This window comes from Crinia signifera, chromosome 4 (assembly GCF_055691185.1).
Source record: "Crinia signifera chromosome 4, ASM5569118v1, whole genome shotgun sequence".
NCBI classification, from domain to species: domain Eukaryota; kingdom Metazoa; phylum Chordata; class Amphibia; order Anura; family Myobatrachidae; genus Crinia; species Crinia signifera.
The window spans coordinates 256,606,417-256,628,401 of record NC_139220.1 but is presented as its reverse complement, the minus strand read 5'-3'; the positions used below and the strand labels follow the sequence as shown (position 1 = coordinate 256,628,401).

General features: G+C 44.2%; 1 protein-coding gene across 2 annotated transcripts in view; it reads right to left on the bottom strand.

The window, feature by feature from the left end:
- Nucleotides 1-21,985, bottom strand: part of LRRK1 (leucine rich repeat kinase 1) — a 103,126-nt gene that overhangs the window by 22,583 nt on the left and 58,558 nt on the right. For both annotated transcript variants that reach the window (XM_083184283.1, XM_083184284.1), the window contains 15 exons: nt 18,008-18,120; nt 17,789-17,865; nt 17,581-17,710; nt 16,512-16,624; nt 16,213-16,427; nt 15,898-16,062; nt 15,570-15,742; nt 15,083-15,203; nt 13,687-13,846; nt 13,291-13,567; nt 11,697-11,868; nt 7,495-7,658; nt 5,775-5,914; nt 4,831-5,077; nt 900-1,066 (listed from right to left, as the gene is read on the bottom strand). In XM_083184283.1, the coding sequence (XP_083040409.1) occupies nt 900-1,066; nt 4,831-5,077; nt 5,775-5,914; nt 7,495-7,658; nt 11,697-11,868; nt 13,291-13,567; nt 13,687-13,846; nt 15,083-15,203; nt 15,570-15,742; nt 15,898-16,062; nt 16,213-16,427; nt 16,512-16,624; nt 17,581-17,710; nt 17,789-17,865; nt 18,008-18,120 (2,434 nt within the window). The remainder of the gene's footprint in view (nt 1-899; nt 1,067-4,830; nt 5,078-5,774; nt 5,915-7,494; nt 7,659-11,696; nt 11,869-13,290; nt 13,568-13,686; nt 13,847-15,082; nt 15,204-15,569; nt 15,743-15,897; nt 16,063-16,212; nt 16,428-16,511; nt 16,625-17,580; nt 17,711-17,788; nt 17,866-18,007; nt 18,121-21,985) is intronic.

Genomic DNA, 21,985 nt, shown 5'->3' with positions numbered 1-21,985 from the left:
AATCAAGCAGGGACTACCATAGGGGAGTTTGGGGTCTATTAAAGAACAAGCTTTATTGACCATATGTTCTATATTTCTGTATCTGTTCTATCTAGCTTACTGCTGTAATTGAGACCCAGGCATGCACATTTGACAACTGGTCGCTGGCAGCAGTAGGCTGCTGGATCTCCGCTGGAAAGGTAAGTAATGTTAAATACCAGCAGTGCATTCATAAATATCACTGTGAAACTAAATGAAGTACCCACGGTATGTAGTATCGTTATTAAATAAAGCCCTTTGTTCCTGGATCTCAGCCACACTGTTGGCAAATTGTTACTAAGGAAATACAGTTTTCTTCTCGACATTCAGAATGTGGCCAAGCAGAAGAGGATTGCTGGGACATGCCGACATGCGAATACACCGGCATAGAGCATCGGTCACCATCATGTAAAGTTTATAGCTTGGATGGTTAAGAAGCTTTACATCGCTGCATTGGCATGCTGGTATGTCAGGTGCAACACACGTACCTTACAATAAACAAATAAGGGTTAGCAAAAGAATAACAACGGAAAAGGAGCAGACAAGATAGAACAAGAGGTTCTTATCTGCCGTCCTATGCTAAGTTTCTATACCATTGTCTCCCTTCTGCTTGTCAATATTCTGAATGTTGAGAAGCCATACTGGAACCAGATAGTAAGGATTTAGCAAGGTTAACTTCATTGCAATTACAACAGCCCCTTTTGTTCTTCTAGCACACAGAAATCAAGTGATAGGAAAGATATATAGAAAGGAACACAGATTATTATTCACACCCTCATTTGCAAGTACAGTGTCAGTAGAAATCCTTCCTAGACCTACTAATGTACAAATATCAATGTATTCCTACAGTAATGGAGTAAGTGAAAATGGGAACCAAATACCTTTGGAGACCTCTGCAGAAGTCAGATACTTCTTGATCTGGAACATCTTCAATGCTACCGGCTTGCGTTTATACACTGCGCGGTAAATGATGGTTCCACTTCCCCCTTGTCCCAAGATATTAGTGTTCACTTCTGAGTATTCTAAGTCAGCAATGTCAAGGAACAGCCTGAATGCAGAGGTCAGAGGGTTAGAGGCTTACTCACACTGAAAACACCTGGACTGCATGAAATACACATTTTCCCATGCACAGCACTGGGACACAGGAGCAAGACTTATAGGCGCATGGCACTTGTGCCCATCACAATTTATACTTTCCGGTAGCCAAGCGCATACAAATATTTTCACCAGTTAATGGTAACTTAGGGGGGCAGTTTTATATGCGCCATGGGTAGATTTAAATCCATTTTTTAACTATGTCAGGGTAAACATAGACCATGGGCGAAATGTAATAGGGTGCGATTTTTAGACTAAAAAAAAAAAATCGCACCAAATCGCACCTTTAAAAATCGCATTTTTTGCCACGAATTCGCATATGTAATGAGATGCGAATTTGCTGCAAAAAAATGCGATTTGCCACGATTTCGGGCGATATTTAGTCATGAAAATGTGCGCATTTTCAGTCATGAAAATGTGCGCATTTTCATAAATGCGATTTTGTGCTAAAAAAAAAAAGTTTTACAAAAAACGGCGTGGGGTCCCCCCTCCTAAGCATAACCAGCCCCGGGCTCAATGAGCCGGTCCTGGTTCCAAAAATACGGGGGACAAAAAATCTGGGGGTCCCCCGTATTTTGAAACCAGCACCGGGCTCCAACAGCCCGCGGTGTCATGCCACAGCCGGGGGACACTTTTTACACAAGGTCCCCCGGCCGTACCATGAGCACCGTGGCTGGTCAGCCTTGGACGGGGTACCTGGAGGAGTGGGGACCCTCCCAATAAAGGGGTCCCCCCCCCCAGGCTTCACCCGTCCAGGGCTGAAGCCCGGGGCTGTCACCTGTGGCCAGTGGACGCCGGCCTGATAGGGTTAAATCGATCATACGTTACATTGCTTTATACCGGAGAACTACAAGTGCAAGCAGACCTCCCCCGCATGCTGGGACTTGGAGAACCACAAGTCCCAGCATGCGGGGCATTAATGGGCCCGCTGGGACTTGTAGTCCACCTGTAAAAAGAATGTTTATAAAAAACACACACACAGAGAAGTAAAATTTATTACACACACATCCACACACCTCACTTTTACACCAGCGTTACTTACCATTCCTGGATCCAGCGCTGGTCTGGCTGCTTCACAGCCGGCTCCCCCCGCACTGACAGGCAGCGGGGAGAACCGGCTTTCTCCGTTGCCTCTAACAGCTTCTGTAGCGCTATTCCAGCGCTACAGAGGCTGAGAGCGCGATTGGCTGAGCTATGCGTCTCCATGGTGACGCATAGCTCAGCCAATTAGGACTGAGCTATGCGTCTCCATGGAGACGTATCGGCCAATCGCGCTCTCAGCCTCTGTAGCGCTGGAACAGCGCTACAGAAGCTGTTAGAGGCAACGGAGAAAGCCGGTTCTCCCCGCTGCCTGTCAGTGCGGGGGGAGCCGGCTGTGAAGCAGCCAGACCAGCGCTGGATCCAGGAATGGTAAGTAACGCTGGTGTAAAAGTGAGGTGTGTGGATGTGTGTGTAATAAACTTTTACTTCTCTGTGTGTGTGTTTTTTATAAACATTCTTTTCACAGGTGGACTACAAGTCCCAGCGGGCCCATTAATGCCCCGCATGCTGGGACTTGTGGTTCTCCAAGTCCCAGCATGCGGGGGAAGTCTGCTGGCACTTGTAGTTCTCCGGTATAAAGCAATGTAACGCATGATCGATTTAACCCTATCAGGCCGGCGTCCACTGGCCACGGACGCCGGTGACAGCCCCGGGCTTCAGCCCTGGACGGGTGAAGCCTGGGGGGGGACCCCTTTATTGGGGGGGGGTCCCCACTCCTCCAGGTACCCCGTCCAAGGCTGACCAGCCACGGTGCTCATGGTACGGCCAGGGGACCTTGTGTAAAAAGTGTCCCCCGGCTGTGGCATGACACCGCGGGCTGTTGGAGCCCGGTGCTGGTTTCAAAATACGGGGGACCCCCAGATTTTTTGTCCCCCGTATTTTTGGAACCAGGACCGGCTCATTGAGCCCGGGGCTGGTTATGCTTAGGAGGGGGGACCCCACGCCGTTTTTTTTTAATAAAAACACTTTTACACATTTTTATTAACAGGACCATGCACACATCTCAATGATCTGTGCATGGTTCTGTCAAATTCGCCTGTCAGAACCTGGTCTATTTTTTCTGCGATTTTTGGTAACATTTACCAAAAATCGCACCCTATTACATTTGCGAGTTGTATACTTTATAATGGGAAAACATCTGGATGCGATTTGAAATGTGACTAAAAATCGCCACTTTCAAAAGTGCGATTTCGCGGTAAAAAGTGCGATTTTTACCGCGATTTTCAACCTATTAAATGTGCGATTTTCGGAAAAAGTGCGATTTTGGCCGTTTTTGACCAAAAATCGCACATGTCTAAAAAATCCCACCCTATTACATTTCGCCCCATGTTTTATTTTCTGACTGCAGAGATTGATCAGCCTGTGCAGCTAGCCTGTGTCACAAGATTCCCTAGAGTCTTCCTGGGATATACATATAAAGCATACTGGTGGAGGCGTTCTTTATCCACTTCATATAGACGTGTAAGCCATACACGATGATCTTACATACAAGATAGGCCTGACAATGGTTTGTAAGCACAAAAGTGGGCAAGACCACGTTGCATTGTACGTGGGCATAGGCATTTCTAGAATAGGTGCATTTCTAGAATAGGTGCAATGTGTTTTGTTACTTACCATTCCTAAGTCCCGTACCAGAGCTGCAGTTTCGGCAAATGACTGCCGCGCATATGCAGTTTGAATTTTGCCTCCGGAACTTGGTGCCGTGAAGGGGAGGGGGCCATTTGGAATCTGAACATGGGTCCCCATATTTGTTAAAAAAAAACAACACTGAACATGGGGCAGATGTAACATGTGCGGGGAGATTTAGATTTGGGTGGGTTATATTTTTCCTGTACAGGCTAAACACTGGCTGCTTTTGCATGTAGCACATTTTAGACAGTTTAATTTGTACACCACCACAATTTAGTTTGAACAGATCTCACCCAAATCTAACTCTCTCTGCACATGTTACATCTTCCCCACCTGCAGTGCAGCACGGTTTTGCAGTTTTTGATTTTTTGCTGTGCTTGCAAACATGACCCGGGCTATCATACACACAGAAGAATCCCGCACCAATCTCCAAATAGTCTCTGTATGGCCCTCTTATCTCCAAGTTGTGTATATTTTTATGGATCAATGCCTTTAGGTTAGGTTTGGAGGTGCTACCCCTGCTTAGATATAGACCTAAAACCCCCATACAAGAAGAAGTAAGCAATAGTATGAGTGCACCGAGTCTTATGAGAACAAATAAAATATAACTTTTATTGATTTTGATAAAAATTGTGAAATATTAAAATATAGTAAGTGAAAGAAATAGAAAAAAGTGTATTTCAAATGAAGAATGGCCACTGCCTATATTCAATATATCAAGGGCAATCTATTCCCTATGGGGCAGATGTATTAAGCTTTAACAAGAGATAAATGCAAGTGTGATAAGGAGAGATAAATGTCCAGCCAATCACCTGCTAACTGCCATGTTACAGGCTGTGTTAGAAAAAAGTCAGTAAGGAGCTGATTGGCTGGATGTTTTTTCTCTCCTTATCACACTTGCATTTATCTCTTGTTAAGGCTTAATACATCTGCCCCTATATGTCCTATGTATTTCTTACCCACTTCTTCTTGAATGGGTGTTTTATGACTCACGCTATGCATGTGAGGAGTGATAATATGTTTTTCATATGGGCCTCATGGGTTTACCTGGAGGGGAAGTCAGTCATAAAAATCTCAGGGACCAGTTCCTGCAGGGACACAGAAACGTCAGGGTGATTGGGACACTCCAAAAAGTCTTTGTCCACTGCAGCTAGGACACAATCCTCCATATTAAAATAGTGAGGTTCCTTCTTCTCTTGCTCCTCCGTCTGGTCATGTAAGATGGCTGCACAGGAGTTGCAAGTTACATACTGTTCCATCAGAAGCGTGCCGTCACTCTCCGTGGCTGTCAGAGCTGCAGAGAGCAAAGCCTGATTAGTAAAGGGCATGCACATGTCTAGAGGCTATAACAAGTCAAAAGGAAAGAGGGCAAGCTTCCTTTCTTAGTTCTCAAAAAAAAAAAAGGACACTTTTTCCTTTCAGCCAGCAACAGGAACAAAACTCGTAGTCCCCGAATGTCAAAACAGTTGGATGTATGAAATTTCTTGAATAAAAAAGACACATTGACACCATAATCTTTATGCACCAGGAGTCTCACATTAATACTCTGTGCTGCTGGGAGAACCCTCACTTTCCACTATGTAACTCTCAGTCTGCAGCTTATCACATGGCACTGTCCATGTCACATGAAGGCTTGTTGTCTATGACAATCACACAAGTGGACAGGTCCCTCAGCAGCTGTCAGGTTGCCCTTCCTTGGATCACATCTGGGATTGTTTCATACATACAGAATTAAACCGTTTTCTTTTTATGAATGCATACAAAAGCGCAAGGTATATTACGCCAATTGGACCACTGCAACAATATTCTAGGCTTAATATTTCCTGTTCTTAGGTTTCTCTAAGACCTAGGACCATTTCATTCACTGATTGCCATACACTGTTTTTCTTTGCATAAAGTTTTATCAGCTTTCTTTTTTTTATTCTGATCAAGGTTTTAACTGTGTATTATTTGTCATTCTAATACATACTAGAATTTTACTCTGTGCTTACCGGGAAACCACTGATCAATCAGGGAGTTCACATGGTCTGTGATAAACGCCATAGCAGAGAAATCTCTCACTTCTGACTGACAAATAATCTTTATTCCCCCGCTCTTCTTCTTCTTCCAGTTCACATCCGATGATTCCACACTGGGGGAAAGAAAAACAAAATGATGGTATCATTGCCTTTGATATAGCTTATATTGCTTATTTTTGTATATGTTTACAAACGATAGCCTCCATACTGATGTACCCTTCCTAGAGCCTTTTTTCTGTTTCTGTTTGACAATACAAATCTATGGTGAAATAGACTGGTCTCAATGAGCCGTATTCAATAAGGTCATGGACCTCCATAGATGGAGAATAGCCCATGTCAGTCGGGATCCTGACTGTCAGGGTTTTAAAATTTGGGATTCCAACGTTGGTGTAAGAATCCCGCCTGTCGGTAGGTCACCCGGCACCCTTAAGACCGATGTCTTTAAATATTGCAAAGTTGCTTGGGGACATTTCCTGGTGTAGACTTTTCTTCATATTGCATAAGAATGCCAGTCCTGCTTTGGCAGTTGTATATATTTGGGGTCTGTAAAGTTGTAGGTTTTAATTTTGTTTCAAATTTGTTGACAGAGTTCATGTTAAAACCAAAATTAAAAGGTTGGTTGATACAAAAAGTGACATTTTAGTAGTAGTGAACCCAACACAAAATTAGATTCTGTACAAAACATCAAATATTGGCATCTGGTTAATTCCTATAACCCCAAATGCATGCATCTAGGTATTGGGGTCCTATTTCTGAAGTAAGGGTCGTTGTGCTGCGTATTTTCACACTGCAAGCTCCACTACTAAGCATACACCACTATAAATGTTGTGGAGTTGTGTGCATATACACTTAAAAAAGAAACACAACTGAGCTGTAACAGTATTTGCACATAGCTCTTAGCTAAAATTGTGGGCTAAGCAGAATAATATGAGAGTGTAAATACACCAAATACCACATAGATCTTTTACACCAGGGACAGGAGTGAGGCAAAAGCACACTTGTAGTGATGATTCCTATGAAACCAAGCATACGTATAGGGAAGGTCTGGCAGCCAGACATCTATACAACTCTGCATACAGGCAAATGTATACAATTCATTCCGTGGGCCTAATTCAGACTTGACCGCTAATGTTAGCATTCGCAGTGGATTGTGAGGAGTATGCCACCTCTCAGACAGAGAGTAACAGCCCCTTGCAAAATTGCATGAGAATTGCGAATGGATCACTAATCAATCCAATCCAATTAGCAAATTCTCGAATTAGCAGTCAAGACTGAAATCGGGCCCCATGAAGGCAATGTCAAAACAATAAAGGCTGACTTGCCTCACACCTAGTCTGCAAGCAATGCCAATGTTCACGTAGATGACTGATTATTTGGAACCACGCATGCTCATAAAACTTGTGGAAGCCCATATGGTGCATGCATTACGATGTGTATACACACAAAGGAACCATTGCAATCAGGTCAGATGGGATGGCAATGTTCCTGGGTGGTGACTAATAGGCAGCTACGAGTACAAGCAAAAATGGTCCATTCAGTAGGCGTGCTATGTGAGTGTTGCAGATATGTCAATCCTATAACATTAGAGAGAATGGATATACAGTTTGTAGCTGCATTTAGTCAAAGACAGACAACAACCATCAGACACATTATGTGCAAGTTAGTCTTCCCTATAGTACCCACTAGCTTATACCTTAGGTAGCCACCCTCAAAGGTAACCAGTAACCCCTCCTGCCAGTAGATAGTTTGGTTCCTCTTGACCCGGAAGGTGCTGCAGCGGTTGCGCTGGTTGCCCGTGAAGCTGTACACTGCAGACTTCCTTGTGCGTGGCTTGTTGTTCTTCTTGTTTTCAAACAGCTGGTAAAGGGAAGGTGCACTGATCAGTTCAGTCCATAAACAAAAAAAGTCTACACAATCTTCCATTATTCATGACATTATCTCATGAAGCAGATCCCTATATGCATCACACTGCCAGACAAAGTCAAATTAACAGCAAAGTCAAATTTGATATAGCTAAAAAAAGGAGAGCATTCAACAATATGGGACACCGGAATCATTTGCCGCATATAAAGAATGTAAGAAATTTTCAAATACAATCAATATGGCTAAATTAGAGACTGAACGAAGAATAGCCGCAGATAGCAAATCTAATCCCAAAAAATCTACAGTTATATAAACGGGAAACTGTCAAGGAAGTAAAATATTGGCCCACTAAAAAATAAGCAGGGTACCCTGGTAACAGAAGGAAAAGATAAAGCAGAAATATTCAATACATTTTTTACTTCGGTATTTACAAGGGAAGAATCCTCAGAAGATCTCCCACAGATTAAATGCTCGGCTCTTGATTGCTCCCAAACTGTGGCCCTTATTCTGATTCGGTCGGTACGGCCCGCGTGCGGCCGTACCGCCGATGTTTGGACTCTGCACATGCGCAGAGGTCAATCTGCGCATGTGCAGCCCCCTTCGCCGCAGACGTATTTCGTCCGCCGCAAAGGGGGCATATAGGGGCGTGAGAGGCTTCATGCCCTCATTTCCCTATGTGTACGCCCCGCGTTTCATGGGCGTTCCCATGCAAACGCGGGGCGTATGCATGGTAATGAGGGCATGACGCCCTCATTACCATGACATGGGGGCGGAAAGCTGACGTCGCCGGATGTCAGCTTTCAGCCCCCATACAAGCTACCACACGGACGATTGTCCGTGTGGTCTTAGCTTGCGGGAGCTGCCGCGGCGTGCGGGCCTGCCTTCGATGGTCGACGACCATCGAATGCAGGGGGCAGCTCCCACCATGGTGGAGGCGTAGCCTCCACCATTTTAATGCGGATCGCCAGCCGTCCGTGTACGGACGGCCGTGGCGATCCGTCTGGTGGGCGGCCCTTGGTTTGTGCGGTCGGAGCCCCGTGTGCGGCTCTGACCGCACCAACCAGAATAAGGGCCTGTATGTTTGAGTGAGGAAATAGTCAAAAATAGATTACAGAACCTAAATAGTAACAAATCTCCTGGCCCACACAAAGTACACCCTAGGATACTAAAAGAATTAAGTTCGGTCATAGTACTAACATTTTATCTGTTATTTGATGAATCAATAAACTCGGAGGTGGTAACAAGGGACTGGTGCATAGCTAACGTAGTACCAATATGGAAGAAAGGTAGTAAAAATAACCCTGAAAATTATACACCGGTAAAATATTAGAAGGAATAATAACAGATAGTATCCAAAATGTATTAGAACAGGAGAAGGTGATAAGGCTCCGCATGGGTTTGTCAAACATAGAGCAGGTCAGACTAATTTAATTAGTTTCTATGAGGAAGTCAGTAGGGGATGGATTTAGGGAAATCTGTTGATGAAATACGGTTTGATTTCGCTAAAGCTTTTGACACGGTGCCTCATAAAAGGTTATTAATAAAACTAGGTCATTTAGGGCTAGGAGATACAATTTGTAATTGAATTAAAAACTGGTTGCACAATCGGGGATAAAGAGTGGTGATAAATGGCATACATTCCAGCTGGGATAAGGTCCAAAGTGGACTCCCACATTGTTCAATATTGGGACCCACCTTGTTTAATATATTGATTAATGATATAGGTAGTGACATAGTGAGTAAGATTGCAATATTTGCGGATGACACAAAATTGAGTAAGGAAATTAACTCAGGAGAGGATGTGGATACACTACAGAGTGGCTTAATTAAACTGGAATGGTGGGCGTAAAGGTGGAAAATGCAGTTTAACGTTGATAAATGTAAAGTAATTAATTATGGGAACAAAAATGAACAAGCTTTTATAGGCTGAATGGAGTTATTATAGGGTATTCGGTACTTGTTTTCTATCTGGGCGCCCGTCGCGGGCATCGCGGGTACATTTATGTATGGCCGCGACGCGACCGACGCGATGCCCGCGATTTCCCATTGAAACCAATGTTAAACTTGGAAATCGTGTCGGTCGCGTCGCGGCCGGCCATAAATGTACCCGCGATGCCCGCGACGCGATGCTCCCGATTTCCCATAGGAATCAATGTTAAAAGCCGCGATGGACCCGATTTTACTGTTAAATGCCTCAATCCACCCGATTTGGCCATAGGAATCAATGTTAAATGGGCCACAGAGCCCATTAACCCTTAAATGTCCCCCCCAATTTTTGACGCCACCCCACGATCGACGCCAACCCGAAGCGTGGCGAGCGCAGCGAGCCCGCGAGGGGCGGCGGTACGCGTCCTCCGACCTTTTCATGCCCTACTATCCACTAGGGCGTGGTGTGAGAATATAATAGTGTGGCGAGCGCAGCGAGCCACCGAGCCCGAAGCGTGGCGAGCGCAGCGAGCCCCGCGAGGGGACGCGGATACCTTCACAGTTATGCGCGTCCCCTCGCGGGCTTCACAGTGAAGGTATCCGCGTCCCCTCGCGGGGCTCGCTGCGCTCGCCACGCTTCGGGCTCGCCACACTATTATATTCTCACACCACGCCCTAGTGGATAGTAGGGCATGAAAAGGTCGGAGGACGCGTACCGCCGCCCCTCGCGGGCTCGCTGCGCTCGCCACGCTTCGGGTTGGCGTCGATCGTGGGGTGGCGTCAAAAATTGGGGGGGACATTTAAGGGTTAATTTGCCCTATTTGGACCCAAATCGGGTCCATTGAGGCATTTAACAGTAAAATCGCGGTCAATCAGGATTTTTAACATTGTTCCCTATGGGAAAATCGCGGTCATCGCGGTCATCGCGGCCATCCCAATTTACCCGCGATGCCCGCGATTTTTACCCCCGATGACCGCGATTTTGATCGTGGGTGCCCAGATAGGAAACAAGTACCGGGTATTCTGCTGTGGAAAAGGACTTGGGCTTATCATAGATGAAATATTGAGTAATAGTGCACACTGCTCAAGTGCAGCAGCAAAAGCAAACAGGACACTGGCATGCATTAACCCCTTCAGTGTGCCTCAGTGCCCAGTCTGGCAAGCTCGGAAAATTCTTGGGATTGCCACTGTTTACAGCCCAGCTCCCTCCCCTCTGTGGTGCCGCCGCCTCCTCCCTCCTCCCCTCCGGGTTTTGTATTGAAGTCCCCGGCGCCGGCTTATGACAAGCCCGCTGCCGGGGACAGGGATGCGGTGTGGCAGGCGCAGGATCCGGGCAGTCGCTGATTGACGGTGCAGCGGCGCTGCCCGGACCCAGGAAGGTAGTGGTGTTTTTTTTTAAGGGAGCGCTGACCATAAAAAACTGGCCCAGTGGGGAGCGCTCCCAAAAAAAAAAAAAAAACACCACTGAAGGGGTTAAAAGGGGAATGGATTCAAGGGATGCCAATGTGATAGTGCCTCTTTACAAGGCATTGGTGAGACCACACTTGGAATACCTTGTTCAGTTCTGGGCACCTTAAAAAGGACATAAATGAATTGAAACAGGTACAGAGAAGAGTGACTAAGCTTGTAAAAGGTCTCGAATCACTACAATACAAAGATAGATTAACCAGGCTGAATAAGTCAAATAGGTTAAATTTCAACCTTAATTACTATGTTACATCCTGGCATTACCGATTTGTATCCAGGACTAAGGGCTTTCAATCATGGAAAAACTATAGACTGCAAGATACTTTTTATTTCTTGCCATTCAGATGTAAATATAAATGAAGAAATATAATGAGCTGGCAACTGTTTATATTAAAGATCTCTAAAAAAACATAGGGAGTGGATGGCACAGAACCGTATATGTTCCCAAATCATAGATGTAGAAATCGTTCTTTAAGGATCATCATCTTAATATTTAAAAAAACTTGTAAGACAGGGCAAAATAAGAATGACAAAACAAGACACATAACAGAACTATAGCTGCTCATCAAGGTATAGAACAATAACACAAAATCCCAACTGTTATTGCTTCAGTTTTCTAAGCGATGTGCATACTCTCACCTGAAGATCCATCTCAGACAGGCTTATTAACATGCGGGCTATGAACCTCTGCCAGAATCCTACTGGGACAAAGCTCATCTTGAACACCCTCTGCACTGTGTTGCCAGTGGATTGCCGGAAGGAGTAGATATCAAGGCCCGGTTTGGCTGGAAGGAGGTGAGGTAAGAGGTAGCTGTAAAGAAGAGTGCCATAAATAAATACAGTACTTAGAAGGCTATAAAAAAAAAGAGAAATCTTAACATGTGTTGGTGTAAATACCAGGTATATGAGGATGAATTCCCTGTTGCCGAACTACAACTATCAGCATTATATGTCATGTATACTCTTTTCTTTTTATATACCTAAAACCATTGTCTTTATCAGTGACTTTTGCATCAGTTAAAAAAAATGGACGTGTGACCTTTTTATCATTTATATTCTCTTCCAATTTCAGTAAAAGCTCTGAACAACAATATACAACTAAATAAAATCTCAGCTGGTCAGTGTTCATTTCCCAAGCCTTATAATGCATGAGAACAGTCCTAGGGTTGTAATAATATTGAATTAAAGAGTCTTCCTGCAAATCTGGTCTGAGTTAAAGGACCACTAAAATGGAAACAGAAGTTACAGTACTTCTATCATTCACAAAGATATGTGTAACTTCTTCTGGAATATATCAGAGCTTAAATCATTTGTGATCATGGAAGGATACACTATATGTTCGATCTACACAGGGGATTTTCAGTCAGTAACCCAATTGTAAGATACCTGAGTCAATCACTCATCTGCCTCAAGGGACCGAAGCTAATCAAAAATATCTATCAAAGTATGGTTTAGCTCTTTGTTGCAAAGTTGGAATGTAGTGGCGGCTTCAGGGGGGGGGGGGGGGGGGGCTGCAGGACAGTTCAAAATTGAAATGGGGGAACCCTTCAAACTCCCAGTGAGTCAGTTTGGAATGGCTGTTGGTGTGCTCCTCCTCCATCTCAATTTTGAACCGTGCTGCAGCCCCTCCTCTGGAGATGCCAATGTTTAATTATGTTTAAAGCAGGCATGTCCAACCTGCGGCCCTCCAGATGTTGTGAAGCTACACATCCCAGAAGGCCCACAGTTTTGATATTAGGGAATGCTAAAACTATGGCAAGGCATGCTGGGATGTGAAGTTTCACAACAGCTGGAGGGCCGCAGGTTAGACATGCCTGGTTTAAAGCTTAACTTTTAGATTCAGTGCTCACTTACAGGTGACTGACTGTGCAAGAAGACACAGTTGGGGGAAATTTACTAAGATCGGAGTTCTATTTCACATGGAATGTTTCTATAGGTGACCAACCAGAATATACTTATTATTTATTTAGATCCTTCTTAAAGAAAATAGATAGTATCTGATTGGTTGCCCATAGCAACATCCAATCTGAAATACAACTCCCATCTTAGAGCAGAATCTAAAATAAACCACAACGAGTAACAATACTGAAACTACCTGAATACTTCCAGAGCAGACATTCTAAAGACTAAAATATACAGTAACAGAACCTCCAGAAGCTTTTTGTTATTGGTGTATATATAGATATGTACTATAGTCTTTAGCAGATCATTTCAGCCAGAGGAGATTATTAACCTGCTGTTGGCCACAGGAAGAGCAATCTCGAACTTTGCCAGGAACTGAAAGTACTGTTCCTCAGTCTGCTTGGTGAAGCCAGTTCCCACCAACAGCATCCGGAGATCCTCTGCCTTGATGACCCCATTCCTGGCCACAGATTTGGAGCTCTTAATGTTGATGATTCTCTCCAGACATTCAGACAGCCAGACAGGATCCAGGAAGTAGAGGTTCCTCAGTCCATGGCTGGTGTCCGGGAAGTGAAGCAGGGTGCCGGTCTCTATAAGAAATCCAATTGCTGAAAGAAATACAAGGAAGCGTGAGGCTGGGAAGCATGCAGCACAGACTGGACAATACAATGCATCAGGCTAGGATTATATACCAGGGGGTGCATCTTAATACAGAGGCTTCACACACCTGCTTGCATGTCCTCATAGTCTCTGATATCATTCTCGGAGCTCTGTTCTGTGATCTGCTCTATCTGCTCATCAGTCAGATACTGCACCTGATCTCCCTGGGCCCGCTTCTGCTGCTCTCTCACCACTGCCTCCTGAAAGTTGAGGTAACTTCTGGGGATCTGTAGGAAGAAAATGAATGTGTGGATTTCTAGGTTGAGTGCAGATAGCATGAAGTCATCACATGAAGTGCATCATTCATACTGCACGTTACTTACACACATACATTCATTACATATTCTATATATAAAATAAGAAATATGTGTGCATGCGAATATCTGCCACAACTCTCAAGGTGAAGATGCCAAAGTTTAAGGAGCCTACATATGTAGCGATGTGTGGAGATGAGCGTTCTGCTAGATCGCTCAGCACACAGCGCTGCACTGCGATTCCTCCATTAAAGATTTGAACATAGCAAGGCAAAGCATCGCATATGGGAGGTGATTCTGGTTGACTCGCAAAGCTGTGAATTTTGCAGCTTTGCAAGTCATTTAACTGCCGCCCACACGAACGTCCCCTCACGCGCCAATTGATCCGCACGCATGCAAATGGTTGTTTAGCATAAACAACCATTCGCAGCCTTGCGATGGTCACCATCTAAGTGTCTTAGATCTGCAGGTCCCTGTAGGTAAGCGGGCAGGCAGCTGACATCTCCTGACTTTAGCTGCCCGCCCCCCACATCAGCAAATTTCCATGGGAACGCCCATGAATCGCTGGGCCTTCTCATGGGTGTGACCACTGCTGTGAGCCGTCGAATACTCGCCATGACCGCTCGCACAAAGCGGCTGCATATACACATAAATGCTTATGCGAATGCACAGGGGAGCGAATCAACCAGAATAAGGACCATGATGTGATCAATCCAGCTTACATGCTTTGCCTCATATCCACACTCAATCAGAATGGATCACATGGCTGATCAGAAAAAGCTGGGGTACCCAGAGAGAGATTTTGGCTACAGAAAGACAACCTGCTTTCCTTGTATAAACTAACATTACGTGTGGTATTCAATCCATGCTGATGTTTCCAACAGTAGGAAAATTTGCACGTATTGCAGATGATATTTATGAATTTAAATTCGACCTATACAAACCAAGTGCTGATTTTTCAACTGTCAGAAAAATAGGCACAATCGGAAAACACGTGGATCAGCGAATTACTCACTGATCCACGTGTTTTAGACAAAAATGGGCCATTATCGACTATTTTCCGGGTATGCAGATTCGTCTTTAAACAGTGGAACGTGTATCAGCGGAAAAATCGGCCGCATTTAGTAGATCTGTCCGGATTTTTCGGCTAGCCTAGCATTTTTATCCCCTAAAACACGTATCTGTTTTAAAAGCAAAATAACTATTTACCAGCCTTCCCACCAGTTTCTGGGACCCAATTGTACTTCCCACATCTTTCATATTGCACGCAGCACAGAATATCAGCTGGCGTAAGCCTTCCAGACCATCCAGCGTCTTGCAGGAGAGTTCACTGTGAATAAGAAACATTGCTATCAAGGTGAGCAGAAAGTAACAAGACACTCCAGACAGTTCCTCAGGGAGCAAGTCAACCGAAGGTGATGTCCATCTAGAACGTCTCAATAATAAAGCGTATGTAATCTCAAGTGATGTGAGATACTGTAGTAGCATTTTTCATGGTCAACAAGGAATGTGTTTATTTTATGGATGTTTTCCACAGCTGTCCAAATTTAAAGCACCTCCACTGAGAGAAGGAAATCATTAACTGGACAAATCATCTGATGATACTGGATTTAAAATAATCTCTATCCAGTCTCAAATGACTGGCAGGCTCGATCTGAACACATGAATACAGAGGAAATCCCCATGTGATACTCACTGTAAATGTTTAATTGTGATATCTGGAAACCCTGTTGCTCTAGACCCAGATGGAGAACGGCAAAGAGCCAATACATATGCACGGAGGGTGGCGATTCTCTCCAGGCGGAATTTGGTTTCTATGAAGTCCAGGTGAGTTCCCACCACTAAAACCACAGAATTTGGTGCTTTGGCCTGAAAAACAAAAAATTTACTTTTCTAGCAAAACAACAGTGGAAGGCGACATTATTATCATAATCATCATCATCATCACAAGAACAGGAGCAATACAACAATATGCAGGATATTGGTATGCCCTCGTCCACCATACCATAATACAATATTCTCACCTCAATGTTAAGGAGCCAGAATTGGAGATTAGACACAGCCTCCTCGCCCAGAGCCAAGTTCCACACCACTATGTATAGGGCTTTGTCAGTAAAAAAGCACTGGTTCACTGCCGACATTGTAGCGGAACCTCCCATGTCCCACACATGGAACTGCACGGAATCAACCTACTTAACCAACACAGGAGAGGAGAGGAGAGGGGGTATAGCGCCATCAGTGCTGCTAAATACTCAGTGACAGCTCTGTGACAAGCATCATCCACAAGGAGACACCTGAAAATACAGACAATATTTTGGCCAATATAAAGTAATGGTCACCTTTGCCTTGGTTCCCATAGGTTTATGAAGCTCCCAACGGGTAGTTCTGATCGTACTCTCTCCTTGCATCTGTTGGGATGCTTTCCCAGTCTGCAGGACCTCAAACAGTGTTGATTTCCCTTGACGTGCGGGCCCAACAATGATCATCTTGACAAGATGACAGCGCTCTGCTTTCCTCAGCTGGGCACGCAGGTACGCCAATATGGTCACTGGTCCTGGACAGGTGACGAGATCAGCAAGTAAATACTGGACGTTCACCAGGTCTTGATAGATTTTACTTATATAGGATAACCACTCACCCTCCTTCCTGATATCTGCAGGCAGGTTTGTGATGTTTAGGTCTTCAAGATCTAGCTGCCATAAGGATGCAAGCTGACCGAGTTCTGGGGGAAGCTCCTTTATACCTGGATTGCTAAATAAAAAATGAAATAGGTGCAATAGACACAGATTGTAGGACATACACTAACATAACATGCCGCCTTTACTCAGAGCAGTAACCCAGAGCAACCACTCAGTCACTCGCTTATATAACATGGCTTAAAAAAAGAATGCTTGTTGAATGGTTGGAGTGAAGACCCATACACTAAGCCACGGGTCTTCAACCTGTGGCCCTCCAGATGTTGTGGAACTACATGTCCCAGCATGCCCTGACAGTTTTGGCATGCTCTTATACGAAAAAATGTGGCAATGCATGTTGGAACATGTAGTTTCACAACATCTGGGGGCCCCAGGTTGAAGACCCATGCACTAGGTGATTCACATGCAATTTTTTTTTGACCATACAAAGCACATGCAGTTTGAGATAATTGTAGTCAGAATTTTCCATCTATAATTTATATTGCAAGATTGCCTCTCAAACAGCATAACCTCAGGCTTCAAAAAACTAATCTCATTTATACATAGAATATAGAAATATAATTGTAGGTGAAAATGAACCTGTCCAGCATTTGGAGGCTACATGCAAATACATAAAGTATTTAACCTGAATTAAAAATATATATTTAAACCACTAAAGCAGTGATGAGGAACCTTCGGCCCTCTACCTGTTGTTGAACTACACATCCCAGCATGCACTGCAATAGTTGTAGCATGGCCACATAGCACAACTGTAACAAGGCATGCTGGGATATGTAGTTCCACAACAGCTGGAGGGGCAAAGGTTCCCCATCCCTACCCTAAAGCATAGTTTTTTCCAGGTACAAGGTTACTTGATTTGTTCCACCAACAAATCAGCCCCAATATGTGAGCATTAACAACAAGTTATTTGCTGTCTTCTCAATAATGACCAATGACTACCAAAGAGATGCTGGACTGTACCAAGAAAGTGATGTACTTAACAAAGACGTGTGGATGCATTTTATCACTTACTTCCCCAGGTACAGTTCTGTCAGTCCCTTTAACTGGCACACAGACTGTGGAAAGGCATCCAACTGGTTGTCATTCAAGTACAGTACTTCTAAGGAGTCTTTGAGGTATAAAGGAAATTCCAACGAAAAACCTGGAATGCAGGAACACAAAACTATAAAACCAGATTGATTTTGTGTCTCACTTAGATCCCGTGCATTATATACAGTACCTGCATCAGTCCCTGTTCTCGTTCTGTACTTCGTAGAGAAAAATGGTACCCGCCTGGTCTTCGTTCCTTCCTCATTTCTGTAAAGAAAAAAGGGTTATTAGTCTATTCAACATAAACTGCACACTTCGTTGTGCAGGTATGGTAAAATGGAGAGCTATGTTAAACTGGAGATCTATACATAATAGTATGTAAAAGTGGACTTAAACCATAAATACTGACCTCCCCAGCTGGTTTTTGGATAAATCCAAACATTTGAGGTGCTTGCAGTTCCAAGTGTCAGGGGGCGGCAATGAAGTCAGCTGGTTTCCAGAAAGCTTCAAATACTGCAAAACCTGAGAAGCATGTTGAAACAGTGATTAACATTTTTGGAGGAAATTACTTCCATGCCTCAGGGAACGATTAACCTTTTCATCTTTCAACATAGAGTTGTTCAGATCATCTCAACTTACTGTATATCTTATTACTAATTTGAGACCTATTCTACATTGACAGCCAATAATTCACCAAGATCCCCACCTTGTGGTGATTGCGAAGTACTACAAAACAAAAACGAAATCTGTAGGATAACTTACAACTTGTGGCTTTTGCCAGTGTTCCGAAACTGTAAATACCAGCATGCTTGTCAGCCAATGGTTGCAAATTTTACAATAAAATGTTGTAAGAAATTTGTAGGACAGGCTTTGTTAACCTGAGGCTCTCTGGCTATTGAGAAAGCATTCGTTGAAAGGATTCAGTTACACAACGGCTAATGTTTGCCTATGCCAAATGCAATTGGTCATTCACGCAAACACTTACTTTTTGGGATTTTATGTAAACCTTTGCAATACAAATAGACTGCACACACCAAAAATATATTCTACCACATTGCAATTTATTACAAAATTTAATATCAGTGGCGAACGTCTCATACGCCAAAGGACTTACTCACACATAAGACTATCTACCACTATCATCGTAATGCCCTGGGCACTGCCAAACAAACATATTTCCAAACTTTTATCACTGCTCAAGCCTTAAACCCCAAATGCATTTTTAATACATTTAAATTACTTCTCAACCCTTCTTCACCTGACCCACCAGCCACTATCAATGTTCAAGATATTACTGCCTACTTCAAGGACAAGATTGATAAGATCTGAAATGAATTGGTATGCTCCTACCTAACTTGTAACTACTGACTTGAGTAAAGGTGCCCATACACATTACAATTATTGTAAACAATATCGCATCTCAGTTTTGCGATGAGGTGAGATGAGATCTAGTACAAAAAGTATGTGCTTCACATACTTTTTGTACTAGATCTCAGCTCATCGCAAAAAACCGAGATGTGATGAGAAGCGATATTGTATACAATAATTGTAACGTGTATGGGCACCTTAAGTCATATCTATAGGATTCCCTTAGTGGCCAAAAATGCATCCAGTTTTGATTTAAATTCATTAACAGTAGTTGCTGTAACCACCCCCACTGACAATGAGTTCCAGAATTTTACTGCTCTAATTGTGAAGAATCCTCTTCTAATTCTGTACGGAATTTATTTTCCTTGAGCCTCAGTACATGCCCGCGTGTCCTAAGTCTGTTAGTGAACAAATCATCTCCCAGTTCCATATGATTCCCAATCCTGTATTTGAATTTACTAATCATATCTCCTCTCAACCTCTGTTTCTCCAGTGAAAACATATTCAGCCTGGTTAGCCTATCTTTGTATTCTAGTGATTCAAGACCTTTTACTAGCTTAAGCTGGCCATACATCAGAAAGATCGATCTTAAGATCGATTGCGCTCATGATTGTGTACAATTTCCCTTGAAATCCCCGGCAGTCCTTGGTGGTTTTTGGACACACAATCTGCATACAATCCATCATACAATCAGTCATACAATCCATCTGCTGTATGATTGTGTACACAAGATGTGCACACAATCTGCATACAATCCATCTTACAATCAGTCATACAATCCATCTGCTGATTGATTGTATGATTGTGTACACAAGATGTGCACACAATCTGCATACAATCCATCTTACAATCAACTGAGATTGTATGATTGGGTACAATATCTTTCTGATGTATGGCCACCTTTAGTCGCCCTTCTCTGTACCTGTTCCAATTCATTTATGTCCTGTGGTGCCCAGAACTGAGCACAATACTCCAAGTGTGGTCTCACCAATGCCTTGTAAAAAGGCACTATCACATTGGCATCTCTTGAATCCATTCCCCTTTTAATCCATGCCAGTGTCCAGTTTGCTTTTGCTGCTGCACTTGAGCAGTATACACTATTACCCAATGTTTCATCTATGAAGACCCCCAAGTCCTTCTCTACAGCAGAATTCCCTATAATAACTCCATTTAACCTATAAGTAGCTTGTTCATTTTTGTTCCCATAATGAATTACTTTATGTTTTTTTTCAATGTTAAACGGCATTTTCCACCTTTCCGCCCACCTTTCCACTTTATTTAAGTCACTTTGTAGTGTTTCCACATCCTCTCCTGAGTTAATTTCCTTACTCAATTTCGTGTCATCCGCAAATATTGCAATTTTACTCACTATGGGGGTTATTCTAGTTTATTCTTTCTGACAAAATCCTTCTTAGATGGACAAAACCATGTGCACTGCGGGTGGGGCAGATGTAACTTGTGCAGAGAGAATTAGATTTGGATGGGGTTTTTCTTCAAAGTGAGATCTATATTACAGTATAAAATCATGCAGTCAGTATTTTCCCTGCACAGAAACAAAAAAACTCACCCAAATCTAATTCTCTCTGCACATGTAACATCTGCCCCCCTGAAGTGCACATGGTTTTGTCCATCTAAGAAGGATTTTGTCAGAAAGAATGAACTAGAATAAACCCCTATGTCACTTTCAATATTATTAATATATTAAACAAGGTGGGTCCCAATATTGAACCTTGCGGGACTCCACTTTGGACCTTATCCCAGCTGGAATGTATGCCATTTACCACCACTCTCTGTCCCAATTTGTGCAACCAGTTTTTAATCCAATTGCAAATTTTATCCCTTTACCCTAAATTACCTAGTTTCATTAATAACCTTTTACGTGGCACCGTGTCAAAAGCTTTAGCGAATTCAAGCAGTATTACATCAACAGATTTCCCTAAGTCCAGCCCCCTACTGAATTCCTCATAGAAGCTTATTAAATTAGTCTGACATGATCTATTTTTGACAAACCCATGCTGAGCCTTACTTGTCACTTTCTCCTGTTCTAAGAAATTTTGGCAGTGGCGTAACTATAGAGGGTGCAGGGGATGCAGCTGCTATGGGGCCCGGGGGCTTTGGGGGGCCCGAGTACCAAGCAGGCAATCCCCTGCACCCTTTTACATTTATTTCTTCACATAATAGTGCCACTGTGTGCAGGTTCCCTGAGCGGGAGGGAGGCAGGCAGGTGCTGCACACTGCTGCTGCGGCTGCCCCAAAGGTCAACTATAATGAACGTGGAGGGGAGGAAGGAGCTGCCACAGGGAGGAAGAAGGTGCTGCTGTGGGTGGTCGGAGACTCCGGAACCTGCCCCTTAAGACGCTCCATGGAGGGAAGGGTGGAGGTGCCACTGCTGCTGCTGACCGGACCCTGCCCTGGTCGGAGACACTCCGTGGAGTGGAGGGAGGAGGTGCTTCTGCTGGCCGGCAACGGATCCTGCCCTGGATCCGCTTTGCCCCATGGAGGGAGGATGTTGCTATGCTCCGTGGAGGGGAGGGAGGAGGTGCCGCTGCTGCTGCTGACTGGTCCCTGCTCTGGAGACACTCCGTGGAGTGGAGGGAGGAGGTGCTGCTGCTGGCCGGCAACGGATCCTGCCCTGCTCTGGCCCATGGAGGGAGGACGCTGCTGTGCTCCGTGGAGGGGAGGGAGGAGGTGCCGCTGTCCAGAGCCTGCCTGCCCCTGAAGACAACAGACCCAGTGATGGTAAGCAAACCCCATCCTACCACTCATCACCACAAACACACAGAGACACACACACACTTTAGTCTGTCACACCCCTGCATGCCCATCTGTCGATATTGCTCCCCCCCATCCATCTGTACCCCCATTATGGTTCCCTGTCCCCTCTCTATGCCCCCCCCATCTGTCTGTCAGTCTGTCTTCCCATAAGTTGCTCCATCCGATTATAACCATTGTCCACCTGTCCCCCCATACCCAACTTTCAGTCTGTGCCCTCATATGCTGCTCTATCCATCCGCCTATG